Raw genomic sequence first — 15,930 nt, 5'->3', positions numbered from 1 at the left:
TATATATATTTATATATATTTTATAAATATATATATATATATACATTTAAATACATACATATATATATATATCTGCTCAATCGTGGACTTTCAATATGATCTGCAGCCATGAATGTGTGAGTTTAAAATATACGTGGCTGTTATTATGATATTAACTGTGCGATAATACACGAGACGTTTAACAAAATATTTCGGGGGGAAAAAACATCGTATAACTCTCATTTCTATAGCAACGCCAGATTTCCCCTTGAACTAAGTAACCTCCATTTTAATATGCCTTGTTAATTTCGAGAAACGTGTCCGGATGTAAGTCTGCAAATCTATGTTGTTATAACTTTTATATAAACTAAGGGTCGGAAGGAAATACTTCCATAGTCGAACACAGTGAACTGTGGCACATTGATTCGATAACAATCAATGGCGTAACAGACTACGGTAGCCTTCAATTGCCAGAGTTTAGAAGCGAACATATCGGAGAGGTCCTCGAAGTCCCCGTCTACCAAATACTGACCCACCGTGCCAGGACTCCCCATGGGGTATTTGTTTACCTTTATGTGATCATTGACCCAACCATCTACTCCTTAAGAAGTTTGTATACATCCAGGTTCGTTAAACTACAGTGACCTCTCGACCCCCCCCCCCCCCCCTCTTTGGTATATATTTTCATCACTTTTGATCTAGACCCGAAATGTAACACATAAGCCAAAATGCTACTTTCACTTTCCCGTAATGTAATAATAACAACAGGGAAGTACATTTCTTCTCTGGGTTCTGGTTTCTTTTAGTACAAGCTGTATTTTTCATTCTTCGCTCTCAGTTCACGTACATACGTCCTACAATTGTTATACGTAAGCTACCACACCTAGACCGCAAAGGGTTGCAGTCCGTCGGTCTATTGTGTTCTAGTTTGGGAATACTCGACCATACAAGATCTGGAAACGTACCGGTAGATATACCAAACATTCATTAACAGCTATCCGATTTATTTAATCTGTAGTTTTTTTTTAGAACAACATGGCGCTGCTGCGAAGATCGGCGTTGAATTTAACGCACCCCAAACTGCATTATACTAGCGTCGACTTATCAGCCTTCTTAGTGCAGAGAGAAACCATAATTGGCCATGGGAAGCATCTCTTTATTGAACATATTTCACCAGGCGGAATTCTCCACAATGGAGGCATCAGGTAAATACTTTTCCATCTCTATAATTTTCTAATCAATTACGATCACGCATTATCGGTTGCTTTTTACAAGAGCGATTAATATTGCTTATAATTAATCATGCTAAGTTCACCCTCTCTCTATGAATGAGAGTTTAATTGTATCTAAGTCTTGGCCAAGCCGTTTGTTATACTTTATTTTTATCGCGTGCAACTGTACATGCCTCAGAGTCCGTTTCTGCCTACCACGAATGTGCTTACCCACTGTATTTTACATGCCCGAGGATCTGTCCGATTCAACCCTAGTCTTGAACATTTCTCCAAATTGGGGCGTGACCTTATGTAAACCACAAAATCCTTATTCATATTATTATCACGAAATTGTGTGTCATGTGAGATCATGTGTCTTTCAAAGAAATTAGCGACCGTCTCGCAGTGTACAAACCAATCTAAGGCCAAGTGATGTTCACTGTAGGAGGTAGGGCTTGAATAAACATTTTGGGTCAAGTGGGAGCAACTGGCAAACCTGATCGGCTTCTTTACCGAAGCAAATCTTCCAAATTCAAAAGAAAACATAAGATAGCTTGGGAGAAATGTGCAAGACCCTAGTATCAATCGAAAGCGTTACCGCTGTCGTTCTCTGGGCAGTACAGCAAGTAGATACGGGAAAATAGCTTTGGGGAAGAAAAAACTTACACTAGGCTGTTCATACTAGGATCTTAACAAGACTAACTTGTATCTGGTTTTCCGTCCCATATAAAACTGAATAGAATGTTATTGAAGTCATTCATAAAATAATCTGGTGGGTTTGGCCGAACAGAGAAGAGAAAAACAAATTGAGAGATTTCAAAACTTTTAATCAGAGTAATTCTGCCAATAGGAAGTTAGGTCACGAGTGGACCACTGCTTAAAGAGTATTTTTGAGACGAGAAAATTTTGGTATATAATTAAGACTGTAAATATCAGGTTTCTGATTTGTGAAATGTATAACTAATGATTTAATAGGGCCACCGGTGATGAATTTACCACAATTCTTGAACAAAGCAGGAGCATCGTCATAAGTAGGACCTAAAGGGAAGAGAGATTATTTGTTATAATTTATGACCATGCCCGAAACTAGTGAAAAGTCACCTAGTATATCAAAAAAGCCTGTAGGGAATTAATATCAATGTCTAAGAAAGAGTAGTATCATTAGCATACTGAGTTAATATGAAATGATGATTGTTAATGATTATACCTTTAAAAGTATTACTAGCACGAACTTGGATTGCGAGAAATTCAATACTTATGATAAACAAATATCGACTCAATGGGCAATTTTGCCGTACACCTCAAATAAACCAGATGAATAACCATTATTATTAATACAGGAAGAAGGTCTCGAGTACAAAACGTTCTTTTTTCATAATTGTTTTCACATTGTTCGTGTTACGAAAGTATGTTACTGAAGTGGCCAGATGAGAGATTTTCATCATGAAAACCTCTACAATATTTCTCCTTTATCTATTTTATCTAGGCATTCGGATCGATTGATTTCAGTAAACAAAGTCCCTGTTGAGCAGTTCTCATTTGACCTTATCCTCGAATCGATTCGTTCTCTCTCGGTGATCGCGTTGGTAATTCTTTCATGATTAATATATTTTTTTTCTAAAACTTAACTCATCAACGGAACGAATTATATTTATTTCCGTATAGCCACATTTTGTTTATTTTAGTCTTCTAATAACTAAAGACCAATTGTTGATTTCTTTGAGAACACGAAATTACATGTCGACAGGTTCATACGTAGGAGAAATACCCAGAAAGTTGAACAATTTATAGAGATGCATAATATTCGGCACGGCCCTCGTTCTCTCGCCAGGCTACGGGCATACATGTCGACATATACCAATCAGTCATACCTTAATGCCAAACTTCATTAGTTTACGAGTATGTTACATTCAACAGTTCTTTGAATATGATATGTGCAATAGTGCTTTATGCCATTTGGAGCAGAACTATGATTGACAAATGAAATAATTTGTCCATATTATCTCAGTGACAAATATATTATCATTGGTGAATTGTCATGACAACCGATCAAGCTTTCTCTCTCTCTCTCGCTCTGTTTTCTTCAAGGCTGTCGAAAGAAAGGTAAATGGCAAAGTTGTTCCAATTGTGGCGATCCTCGAAATCGGATTCAGATCAGGTAATTCAGGTGAAACAAGATACGGCGTCTAGAAATTTTGATGAGCTAAAAGCACGATTCGACACAATGTTAGGTCTAAGTCATCAGAACGCGTCAATGAAATGTGTTTGTATAAACTAACAATTATAACTTAGGAAAAAACTTCTACCCCTGCCTACCACCCCAAAAGTCTGAATAGTTGCCAAAATGTACTTTCGGATGCGAAAATATATAATCATACTATTACCTTTACTCCATAAGGAACTATGGCAGGCAAATAGAGAACATAGCCCACCAACAGTATGGAACGCCGAACGTACATTAACTTTTGTGTTCTTTACAGAGTTGGTGTTGTACAAATTGTTATACAAAAAAGCGAAAAGCATAAAGGCTTAGATATATGAGGAGAACGTTTGCTGTTTGTTTGATGATATCTACCACTATTTCATATTAATCGATTATATACGGTCAAAGGTAATCAGGCTGACAAGTCTAACGCAATGTCTAAAGACATAAAACGAAATTAAGGTGTAGTTCACTGCCAATATGTAATTAAGCATATTCAGTGGTGTATAGTAACATGACGTGTCGCCCAACTTCGCCACTTATCATAAATTAGAAGTGTTTGTTTTTTAAACATGACTTTTTGTTGAGAAATTGATCTATGTAGTTAAAATGTACTCTTTAATAAACACATAATAAAAACGGGATTTTGTGTTACGTAATGCAAGGATGTTTCAAGTTTCATACGTAGCTTATGAATCCAGGTAACTGAGTACACTTATGAAACCTACTGGTTTTGGTAAGCGTCAAAGGCACACATAGGTCAAGGTCTGAAATGTTGTGAACATAGTATAAACAATGTTACACCGTAAATTAATTGCATTTGATGTGAAGGTTCACCTTAGTGAGTACAAAACTACAACAGTTGTAAAAGGTCTAGAGATATTTGAGGTCATCAAATGTCACGGTATGAAAACCATGTAAGCACGATTTTCTCCAACCTTACAAATGAGAATAACTTCAGACTTATTTTTACACATGAATGCCTACTATAACACACTGTAAAAAATTTCTCTGTATATTTACAAAAGAAAAGCTGTCAATTAGTTTCCATCTGTTTTTTCATCAGTGTACGCAACAGCAACTGTAAATGTACAACTACGGTTTGTGTAGAAACAGATTCATTTCTATTTATTCAGGTAGAATTTTATGTGGCAACATGGAAAAAGTGATGTAAAATTCAAAATACTTTTTGTACATTGGTCGAACTTTTTTCGTTTCTAGACAGAATGTTTCCGTTAATTTACCAAATAACAGTTTGTATACACAGTAAAAAGTTGTGGTTGAAAGTAAAAATTATGTATTCAAATGAAGCTGTTATATGTTGGTAAAGTAATTTGTGATCCTGGGCGAATCCTTTGTGGAGAGGAATTTGTTGTACATGAAAGAGATTTAGATGAAAAAATAAACGTTATACCAAGAGGAACACATTGAGAGAGTCAAATTTACCAAACACACATATCTTTATTTACCAACATGCAATCTTGACAGGTGTTTTAGACTTTTAGGATAATATCATAAACAGCAAATGTGGAATTAGCACTGCAAACAACAATGTAACAATATATTACACTAACATGAACAGTTTAGATATCATTCCAAAACAGGGATAAAGTGTGAATTTGTCTACCAGTGCGTTGAAAAAACAGTGATATTATCATACTACTACTAAACTATCTCAGCATATTAATCTGGACTTTCCTGATGATATTAGACTCCCAAAGGTAAAATACTATTTAAGCAAGATTGATAAATGCTGAATAGCAGGGGGTCAATTTACCTTATGAACCTACCAAGGATACTGCTGTACATTGTAATTAGCACTCTTACAAAGAGATAGTGTCTAGAATGAAAGAGCAACGACTAAAAAATACTACTCTATGGCATACTAAAGAAATAAGAAACAAAACAATAACATGAACCTGGAAACCACTTAAGTTGCATTGAAACTGAACCTGAAACAAAAAGCTATTAACAGTGTGAAACTCAAATACTATTTCTATGCTTAGAATTAAAAGGATTTCTTTTAGTAAAAATACTTTGTTTCGAATGAGTACAGTTGCTACCCTTGGAAATAAGCTTTACTGCTATCAGAACAACTCCCAAATCAATAGAAAGAAAAAAGAAAACAGTTAGATTGATGGTCAATGTCAAAGTGATGAATCTTCCATTGAAATGCTCAGGCACACTGGGATATTTTTTTGGTAAAATGAACCCTTTCCAATATATAGAACAATCAGAAAATCTACTTGACAGTGCTCAAATTTGGGATATTTTTATATAATAATACATCCAACTTGTACTGAAAAAGCTACGAGGTTGTTCTGTACAGAATCATATTTTGTAAGAAAATACAATGTTTGGTTAAAAGACTTCTGAAGCAAGCAGATTATCTTATTGTTTATTAAGTATTTTAAAAATCAACTTTAAGTTACATTGTAACATGAATCTGTAAAATTTAGTGATTTATAGCAGAATAGTTCAAAGATTCAGTGCTTTTGAAATGGAGGTATCATTTAACAAAAAACAAAAATTATACGGCATTAAACAAAACAAAATTAAATGCAGTTAACTCAAGTAGCTTAATACTTTTGGCCACATTCACTGCATATCTCACTCTCTACTTTCCTTCATCCGCTCACAAAGAGAAGTTACTTTCGGATTTATACACCATCTGTAAGATTTCTTTGCCCTAAACCCTCTCCCTGGATCAATCTCGAACAGTATTCTGTAGGGAATAATTTGAAAAAAGTTTCATGAGTCCAATCTATCCTTGTTTACCAAAAACATCCTAGTGCTTAAAAACTAAATTTATTCAATTTTGGTAATAGTATCCCCAAAATTAGTTAAACTTCACATAAAAGTTATATATCAATATATATATATATATAAGTAAAAGTTTGTATCCATTTTATTATATATAAACTGTTGTTATTTGCATGCCGTGACAGGTGCACTAGTAGTTTAATGAAAACATTTAATGTTGCACAACATTTGTTGGCATTGACACTGACATAAAGCTATTACTGAACAAACTGAACATGACTTTGCAGTTCTTCTTGCAGGATCTCAACAAGATGGAGGAACTGTAGTTTGAATGCACCTCCTTTGTTAATCTGTCAAGAAACTAGGTTTAAACTGTACCTCTGTATGTATTCCATGGTTGCTTGAACCTCTGTGGGATAGCATATGTTGAACACATAGTAGCTCATGAACAACATCTTCAACGCAGCAATAATGGATGTAGGATACAGCAGAGGTTCCCGATCAACTGGTATTGCCATTCTGTTTCTAAGAAATGGAATGCAGCCTGTTACATAAAAAACAAAAGCATTTTTTATTAATATCTTAAAGTATAAAGATCCATGGATTATAATTTTAAAAGCAATTTCATTCAGAAATTATGCAAGAGTAGCCTGCAAGTGAAACTCTTGCACTCTGGATGAATCCAGTGGTCACCGTGAAGCACTTTACTACAAAAAAAAGTCAAAACCTGATGATCTAGTGCATAGATAAGTGAGACCAATCATAGTCTTAGGATAGAGATAAAATGAGTGTTTCGATACCATCTTCTCTATGGTCACGATAGAAGTGACTTTTCAAAGCTGAATAACTTACAAAAATTCTGTTGCACTTTTCTTCAGGACACGGAAATTGAAAGTTTGGTTGATTTTGATGAAGCCTGTAGTGACACATCTTTCTAGCTGCAGTATCATAGTGAACAAGTAACCATCTGCAAGAGAGTAAAAACATATGGAAATTAAAACCTTTCGGAAATGAGTCAGGCTCTCCAACAATACCTGACTATTCCATCTCAGGTTTAGCCGAAGCCAATCCTATGAAAGGAAAACAAACAAACACTTATGGTTACATATATATTGACAGATGACAAATCTTATCATTTAATACTGTAAGTAGGTTACAGTTTGGCATAATTCATAACACCCACAATCAACACATTCATGCTAAGATCAGGTTAGTATAAAAGTACAACAGTGTATACATCAACTGTCCATGATACTTAAAGTAGGCTAGGGGCAATTAGCAGCTCAGGCACAGTTCTGGATGGGTGGGGGGGGGGAGGAGGGCTAGGAGGTAGACTTTGCCTGTAATTTTTTTCCAGCTCGCAATAATCACAATTCCCCTTTACAAAGAAATTTCCTTCAGGAATTTTTTGTATAGTTAACTTCCACCTAAGCCCTCTCCCACTCAAACATACCTATAAATACTAAATTTCGAGTTCAAACATCTTTGGTTCTTGTGATATCGTGTTTATACGCCAAGGCATCAAATGACAGGCACATAGTACATACAGGGTTTCCCCATTGCATGCAGTAGCATCCTTCAGAATTGAACAAGGAATAACAAATGGTTTTACCGACCAATAATTAGTTTTCAAATTCAGCGAGAAAAACAAAACAAAAACTAGCCTAGATTGTTCATTTCTGAACTTTACCATTTGGCGTGCCATAGGGGACTGCACGACTCCCCCAAGATTTAGTGGAAGCCGATCGGGGGCTTCAAACTAAACAGTAAAAGTGATATCAAGAAGTTTCCTAAGAGAATCTATCTATGTTATATAGTAAAGCATAGACACTGATTGGAGACCAGTGTCTAGGCTGCGTTATATCATAGCCAATAGAAACGATACCGCGAAAGAATGAATGTAAGCTTAGGTTTGGTATGACTGTCAAAACAGCTACGATGATATGCTAGAAGTAAGCGATCGTACATGCTCGCCTAACAAAGAACTGCCATAGCATCTTGTGCTAGTGTGCACACAATGGACCGACAGAGAGCTGTGCTGTCGGCCTAGCCTACTTGCTTTGCCGCTTATTTCAAAACAAACAAACCAACAAACGAACGTTTAATAAATGCTTACGTAAAAAGTAACAGTTTCATATGACTCAATTCACTATAGTTGCACTCATGTTAGATTAAAAAGGACTAAAAAGCTTTGAAATCATAACTTACCGTAATTACAGCGGTTTCGGACGTTCGGTGCGCGCACAGCGTCATTCAACTGTAAGTAGTGTACAAAGGTCATCTACAACTTTGCGACACAGTTGTAAACTTTACTATTTCGGAAAAAAACTCGTTGATTGCGTAAGACTAAACGTATATGCTACTTTCTATCATTCTAACAACATGTAAAATACGGTTCTCGTTTTATGATGCAAGATTTGGTGTAACGTTTTCGCGGTCACTTCGACCGCATAATGAAAACTTGGATCGAGCCTGATACTTTTGTTCCGACACAGCAGTTGATGTATTGTTATGAAGATTTTGTTCCCATATACAGAAAATGTTGTTACAATACATTTTGTAAATGGACAACAATATTTTTTAACAACATGATTAATTTTAGTAGATGAACGGTGTAAAGCTGTTATATCACAGACATTTTTTACAGTGCATGCGGTATTATTTTCTGTGAACGTCGTGTCAAGGAATCACAATGAGCCGATCGGCTTGCTGGTTATTTCATTAGGTTCATTAATGATATTTTCTGTTACCTATCTAGATGGTAATCCGTATCTGGAGTTCGGCGGGTTTTATTGGAATTCTGATTATGCAGATATTGAACGTTTCATCCCAATTGACGTGCCATCTCTAAGTACCTATCAGTACGGTGGGAAACAAGAGAACGTTAGGTTTGTTGTTACTAAAGGGACCAAGCAGCTCTGGTTGGAAGTAGATGGTGACGATATTGAATTCACTGAGTCCAATGGTTCACAGAGTAAGTTAAAAACTCGATTCTCATTGAGTTATCAGGAGAAACTGGTTATGGTTTGAAATCGTTCACCAGGCCGGAATATCTGTGTTCTGTTCTTTTGTAGGATCTATACGCTAGTTGATATCTTCTCCTTTCTTTAAGTGGATGTTAAATGTCGTAAATGTTTAGTATGTAGACTTCCTTACCAGACCGTTGTGCGCCTCACGATTACACAATGGCTGTACTAGCTTAATAATAGTTTTACAGTCCCAACTGCAACAACACCGAATGTATTTTGGCATTAAATGGCATTAAATATTTAAAGAAACTTTAAAAACTTAATGCGTAATGCACTCACATTGATATGTTGTAATACGTTATCACACCAGTATAATCATTGTGGTTAGTAGTACGGACATGTTTATGTTGTCTTTGGAGCGAAGGATTGCAAGCTTACCTCACAGATTAGATGTTGTCTGATGATCGCCGTGCTCGGGTAACAACAGGCTGTAAGTTACCGTATAGGTAAATATATATATATTAAATTATAATGGACCATGGCCCTTTTTGTTTGTATATATATATATATATATATATATATATATATATATATATATATATATATATATATATATATATATATAAATATATATATGTATATATATATGTGTATATGTTTATATATATATATTTCCTCCGTTTATTCAGATTGCATACAATATTTGATTCTTAAGTAACAGATACAATGATTCGCATATTTACAATTATAGTTCACCTGCACCTTGCAGTGTTCTGACAGAAACACAAGCACGACTGATAACCGGAGCCGATGACAAGCATATCATTTGGGTATATGGATAACAAATCGTTTAAACATTACTGGAATAGACCTTGGCATGGAGCAAAAGCTTGTAGCAAGTCAGAGAAGTTAACACGGTTTTTCCTAGATCTATAGACAATCTCAAATTATTAAAACGTTCGATACTAATTGCAAACTTGAACTTAAAGAAAAACTCATTTATATCTGGTACGCGACTGTTTAGTCTGCAATCATATATAAAATACTTCATGTGAAGAATAAGAAATAGGTACGGGTGTAAAGCACCTGTACCCTAGCCCCCCCCCCCCAAAAAAAAAAATGTCTTGTTCTGAGAAGAAGAACTATTTCTCTAGAAAACGCATTTCTACGTCTAAAATTAATTTTAAAAAAATCGGTTAAGCGACACTCCCAAAAGAGGTGTTCTAAACTTTACACTTCGACGTTACAAAAGGAGCATAAACTAGAATTTACTTTATCATCAAGGTAAGGAGTTTATTGGTTGCAGTGATTCTATGTAAGAAATTAAATTGGAAATACTGTAAGCTTAAATTCGGACACAGTGAACCGAGGCATGCTAAATATGCGACTCGAGTCACTGTCTGTTAGCTCCCTTAAACTTATATTCCATTTCTTTAAGGCGGTTGGGACATTAGAAATATTACGATAGTAGTATTTGTAAATTAATTGAGAAATAGAGGTGGCCCGCATTACATTAATATTGTTGTAACAGTCAATATTAACATTGGAAGAGTCGTTTCTTTGGCAACCTGACTTTCTCCACTCCTTCGGGATACAACTGATTAAACTATATTATAATATAACGAAAATCAATGTTTAAACCAAAAGAAGATATTATTAGAGAAAACCAGAGAAATAAGATATGACTCATAATTGACAAATAAGGAGTAACGTTTTGGAAAATATATTGGAATTTTCGGTCCCCCTGTGACCTTCGTCAGCAATACTTCGTAGTCAAATGAAAAGTACAAAATGTAATACAATGAAAGTATATATATATATATATATATATATATATATCAAAATCGTAATGAGTTGGAAAATTATGAACACATATATAGCCTATATCATATATTTAATATCATCCTGTCGATGCTGGGAGTTTTTGCACTGTTTACTAAATAGAGAAAAACGCTGCTTCAACATGTAATCAATGAATATGTATTTCTCTTGTCTCTCTTTAATATCAAGCCTCTTTCACAATGTACAAATACGAACCTACAAGAAGTCCAACCAATAGCCAGGTTGTGATTCTGGTTCCGACGGATCAGCAAACTTGTTGCTTAGCAGCAAAGAAGGACAACGACTTGGTCCTTTGGGTAATTAAACAATCGTTACAATCCATTTATTAAGAACTCTGAAAATATTATACATTCTTAACTTTGTTATTTGTCGAAAGGAATTAACCGATACTATTATCGTTGTCCCAGAATCACAGAACTTCAAAAGTAATATTTTGTACTTTCAATAAACAGTATCACATTATTTACCATCGTTTACTTAAGCTTATAAATATAAACTAGCAGTGCCTGTGTCAAAGATCAAAAATTCTTTCCGGGGATATGATTATATCTTGAAATAATAATACCCATCATTGTTATCAATTAATTATAATGGACCATTTATTTCCGTTTTGTTTGTATTTATATATATATATATATATATATATATATATATATATATATATATAAATATATATAATATAGCTAAAATACTATCAACGGTAAGAGGGCTCAAAATTGAAGTAGAGCATGATATATATATACAAGTAGTTGTACAGCGATCGTCGGGCGTACTGATCCGTAATAAAGTATGTATATATAATAAAGTATTAAAAATATATATATATATATATATATATATATATTTATATATATATACATATATATATATATATATATATACATATATATATATACATATACATATATATATATATTTATATATATTTATATATTTATATATATATATATATATATATATATATATATATATTTGAATTGATATTGAAAAACTGATCTTGAAATTTATATATATAGCCATTTGAAGAAACCGTATATACGGGAGATAAACCGATACCTGACAATGCAAGATTTCTACAGTTGGTTCCGCAAGACGGCAATGAATATAAGATTGAAAGCACTGTACATAATGGTAAGATTTGTGAAAGAACAGAACATCATAAAGATATGATCACATATATTTAATACAATTATTTGAGTATCGATTTATAAGATTTATGCATGAACGTAAACGAAAATAAAATATTTAAAGTTAATAGCAATGTTATGTTTCGAAAGATTGTGAATCTTTTGTTTCCGTTTACCCTTCAAGGTTTCTAATTTAATACAACTTACTTATCACATTCACTGCTGACAATTCTGTGAATTCTAAGACCGCCCGTTCACGAGACCGATATATGTTTAAAGATAATTAAGCTGACCATAATAGAAGTTTTTCTTGTGTTTTTGTTTTGTTTTTGTTTCTGTGCGGTTAATAACATGTTTACATGGCCACATTTGGGCGATATGTGTATTGTATGCATCTTTGTGTGTTAAGTGTCATTACCTAGTTAGGCGTGAAATCTTTTGTTGTTGTTATAACAATCAGCTTATTATGTTTTCTTCCTCATGTTTTTCGCAGGTTGGTATATTACGAATGATGACATGAAAGCCGTAATGACAACCACAGGCTCTCTGTTTAAAATCGAATGATTAGGTTGACAAAGACATTGCACCATTATTCCATCAGTTCTACCAACCATCATATTTGGAACATCTCCCGCTGGACAAACACAAGTCACAAACTCCTTGCCGGCTATGTATCTGTATGTAGGACTATGTATATATGTATGAATCTAGGTTGGATGTATGTTTGTGGGCCCTATATAGTGTGTTTGTGTGTGCGCTTGTGTGGGTGTATGTAAATATGTATGTTAAGTAAGCAAGCAATAAACTTGTTCACTACCTTTATCCAAACTAGAACTTATAATTTGATTTGCAAGTACAGTTGCTTGATCAGCTTATCTCGTCTTTTAACTTAGGATTGTAAGATTCGAAGTTTTGAAAGATTTAATAAAGCTGAAGCCTTGCACTTCACTTTTGCATAAAAAAATCTAAATTGGAGAAAATTGAATCAATTTTTGGTGTAGAATCATAAAGAGCTCTAAACGTAAAGGATCATTAGAATCCGGAATTTCCCTGTAACAGGCAAGAAGAAGCTGCCCTGTATCCACATAAGGCCAATTATCATACCGTACACATAATCGAAAGCTATAAAGGGTTGAGACGAAAGAAGAGAGATTAACATATTAGTATTTAACATCGTAATCTCGTTTAATAGACTCACCAGCGTTCTCATTAGAAAACCAAGAGCCCTCTCAGAAAGCTTCCTAAACGAATCGATATTTAGTCAGTAGACGAAGAAGAGTACACATTTAACTGCAATTGTGTATTATAGCTTTAAGCAACTGTTTGGGGTATGCTTGATTGTTTTCTTGATGCGATTAGATATTAAAATCCAATTACAGTAAAGTTGATAATGCACGACTTGTTTTTATTTTAGTTTATATAATACTCAATATACGGTTTACTTTAAAATGTATTTGGACATGTCATTAAAGTTTGTCAGTTGCACACATGTTATAACTGCCTGTAAAATTTGCATTTGCATACATCATGCGGCTGGAGTGACAAGTGGTGTAGTTTGGGGCGACTTGTACCTGTATATCGTATACGAAATGATTCAACAAATTTTTGCTAAGATCGTGGCTTTCCTGCGCTCGAAACGCAATTGAGGTCTTTGGTTTTTCGTTAGTCCAAACTAAGATCAAGTATCGCGTAATCGTTGATTCATTGATATCTACGATCGAAAGAAAAACAAAAGGCGAAATCGTCAGTAAGATATGTTCGATCAATAATACAGTTTGATTTTTAGTATAACTCGCTAGACTTAGGCCTCTTTATATCCATACGTTAAAATGTTGGCCTAATTGTTCAAAGCTTCTTTCGGATAAATAAAAGATAGAATATGAAATAACTTGAAAGGAAATTTAGTTATTTGTTCTTTAGTGAGTCAATTTTGAGCAGCGGGGATCCTCTCCATTGCAAGTCCTCTCCCCTTCCCCTTCTCCGATGCACCTATATCTTTCGTAAAGTTAAACTGTTAAGCTGACGGACAAGATACTATACATACAACAACACTTTCATTTAACCACACCCTATACGTGCGATAAGGGTCTCGACATGAAGAAACCATGCAAACAAAAATGATATCAGACTTTTTAATAATGACAGCAAACTGTTATAAACAAGTGATAACATTAAATATATTGGTAAAATTCTGCCTATGTGTCTGTTCAACAAAATGGCACTTTTAAATACAAGAAATGGAAGAAGTGTCACTTGTAATGTATGAATATTGGTACTAATCAGGATTTCCATCAAACAACGGGTACATGTGCCATCTGTGGCTACCCCCTCCCTCATCTGATTCTCGGGGTCGCCTATTCTTCTCACCTGGATCTCGAATAAGTACACTTAAGGACACGATAGCCAGTGAAGGAGACTCGAGCATGAAGGAATAGCATGTTGTCGTAGATCACCAACTTGGTCCGGGGCTAACAAGAATCTTGAAGGCATTATCATCATCTTAAAAACCTTTTGCCAGAGCCTAGTAAGCCAATTTATGTCAAATATATATTTTTTGTAAGTGTGACACTGTCAAATGGATAAACCGGGACAGAAAGCAATGAAAAACAATATTTTGATTAATCTGCAGTGTATATTTTTTAACAACAAAGACGTGACTAGTGCATACATTGACATAGTGTTGTCAAGATTGACATAGTGTTCTCAAGCTGCACTATCATGCAACAAAGACAAACAGCAAGATATATTCATGTTAATATTAGGTTTATAGTAGGATCTGATTTACAATGCAGTTTGTTTATTAGCCTGCTGAAGTTGTTGATAAAAATATGCTATTAAAGCGTGAAACACTTCGTATCTAGACATTGTCAAAATTCCTGTTTAGACCTAAAAAACGTCATGTTCGAACGTTCAAATGACACCACATGAAAAAAGCAAATGAAATCTTTTATGTTTTAATTCATTAATTGGACTAAAACTTGACTAGACCAGCTGATTGCTACACGATTTTAACACAGAATAGCATGAAAAGTATGTTATTAAGGATCCATTACAATTTATTAAGTTAAATTATGTTCCTTGTTTTGATTCCCCAAATAAACAGTAGGACTAGTAAGTGTTTACAAATTAATAATTACATTCGTTTTGGATTCTAACAACAACAAAATATTCCCAACTGAGACACATTTCACACCAGTATTAAATTTCATGAGAAAATTAAAATGTTCTTCTCTTCATCATTTGAATTTGAAATTTCATTAGCCAAGGTTGTGAACTTCATTCTTAAGGTATTTTAGTACTTGAGGAACATAATTGGCTGCCATCAAGTTATCGGCTATAACATTATAGCAAATTAAAGTGTATTCTTATTTTAATCGCTCAACCTACTTTGGTGTTTAAGATAAGTTTTATGACAGGTTTTAAGTTTCTCATGCCCCTGAGCTATCGATCAGTTTCATACATAGATGGGTGCATGGTCCATCACGGAGGTCTTGTTGTAGGCCTTTATGAGAATCTGCCTTTTCATCGTTCGCTTCCGCCCCGCTGCGCCGCCCCGGCCCCAATCAATATTCGCGGAACGATGCAATGGTCATCAAAGTAAAGGTTTTCTTGGAAACTAATATGATAAGTTTGGCTTTGGTGAAATAATGGAAATATAGAAATAGGGGTGTGGTTGGGCAGAAATTTTAGTGGTCGATAGAGTGCAATATCTCATTCCCGTACACCGCCTGTAGAGATGAGATTAAAATAATCTCGAAGTTTATGGGTGTCTCGTGACACCCCCGACCCCACCCGGGATAATAACATACACCATAGTAGTCATGTAACGAGGGTGT

General features: G+C 34.6%; 1 protein-coding gene across 1 annotated transcript; it reads left to right on the top strand.

The window, feature by feature from the left end:
• Window positions 1-758: 758 nt before the first annotated feature.
• LOC139964325 (uncharacterized) lies at window positions 759-13,978 on the top strand. The gene is made up of 7 exons (XM_071965843.1): window positions 759-1,184; window positions 2,677-2,776; window positions 3,279-3,348; window positions 8,915-9,130; window positions 11,136-11,263; window positions 11,984-12,098; window positions 12,588-13,978. Exons 1-7 carry the CDS (start codon window positions 1,015-1,017, stop codon window positions 12,656-12,658), a joined length of 870 nt encoding a protein of 289 aa, XP_071821944.1. The 5' UTR covers window positions 759-1,014; the 3' UTR covers window positions 12,659-13,978.
• The last annotated feature ends 1,952 nt before the right edge of the window (window positions 13,979-15,930 follow it).

This window comes from Apostichopus japonicus, chromosome 22, assembly GCF_037975245.1.
Source record: "Apostichopus japonicus isolate 1M-3 chromosome 22, ASM3797524v1, whole genome shotgun sequence".
In the NCBI taxonomy this organism is placed as follows: domain Eukaryota; kingdom Metazoa; phylum Echinodermata; class Holothuroidea; order Aspidochirotida; family Stichopodidae; genus Apostichopus; species Apostichopus japonicus.
The sequence above is the reverse complement of the archived record's forward strand: the minus strand, read 5'-3'. Positions and strand labels throughout refer to the sequence as shown.

Excerpts from the sequence above, each read along its gene's own strand:
- LOC139964325 (XM_071965843.1), top strand. The coding sequence starts at position 1,015 with ATGGCGCTGCTGCGAAGATCGGCGTTGAATTTAACGCACCCCAAACTG. Across the intron at positions 11,264-11,983 it reads ACAACGACTTGGTCCTTTGG|CCATTTGAAGAAACCGTATA; the intron begins GTAATTAAACAA and ends TTATATATATAG. Across the intron at positions 12,099-12,587 it reads TGAAAGCACTGTACATAATG|GTTGGTATATTACGAATGAT; the intron begins GTAAGATTTGTG and ends TGTTTTTCGCAG.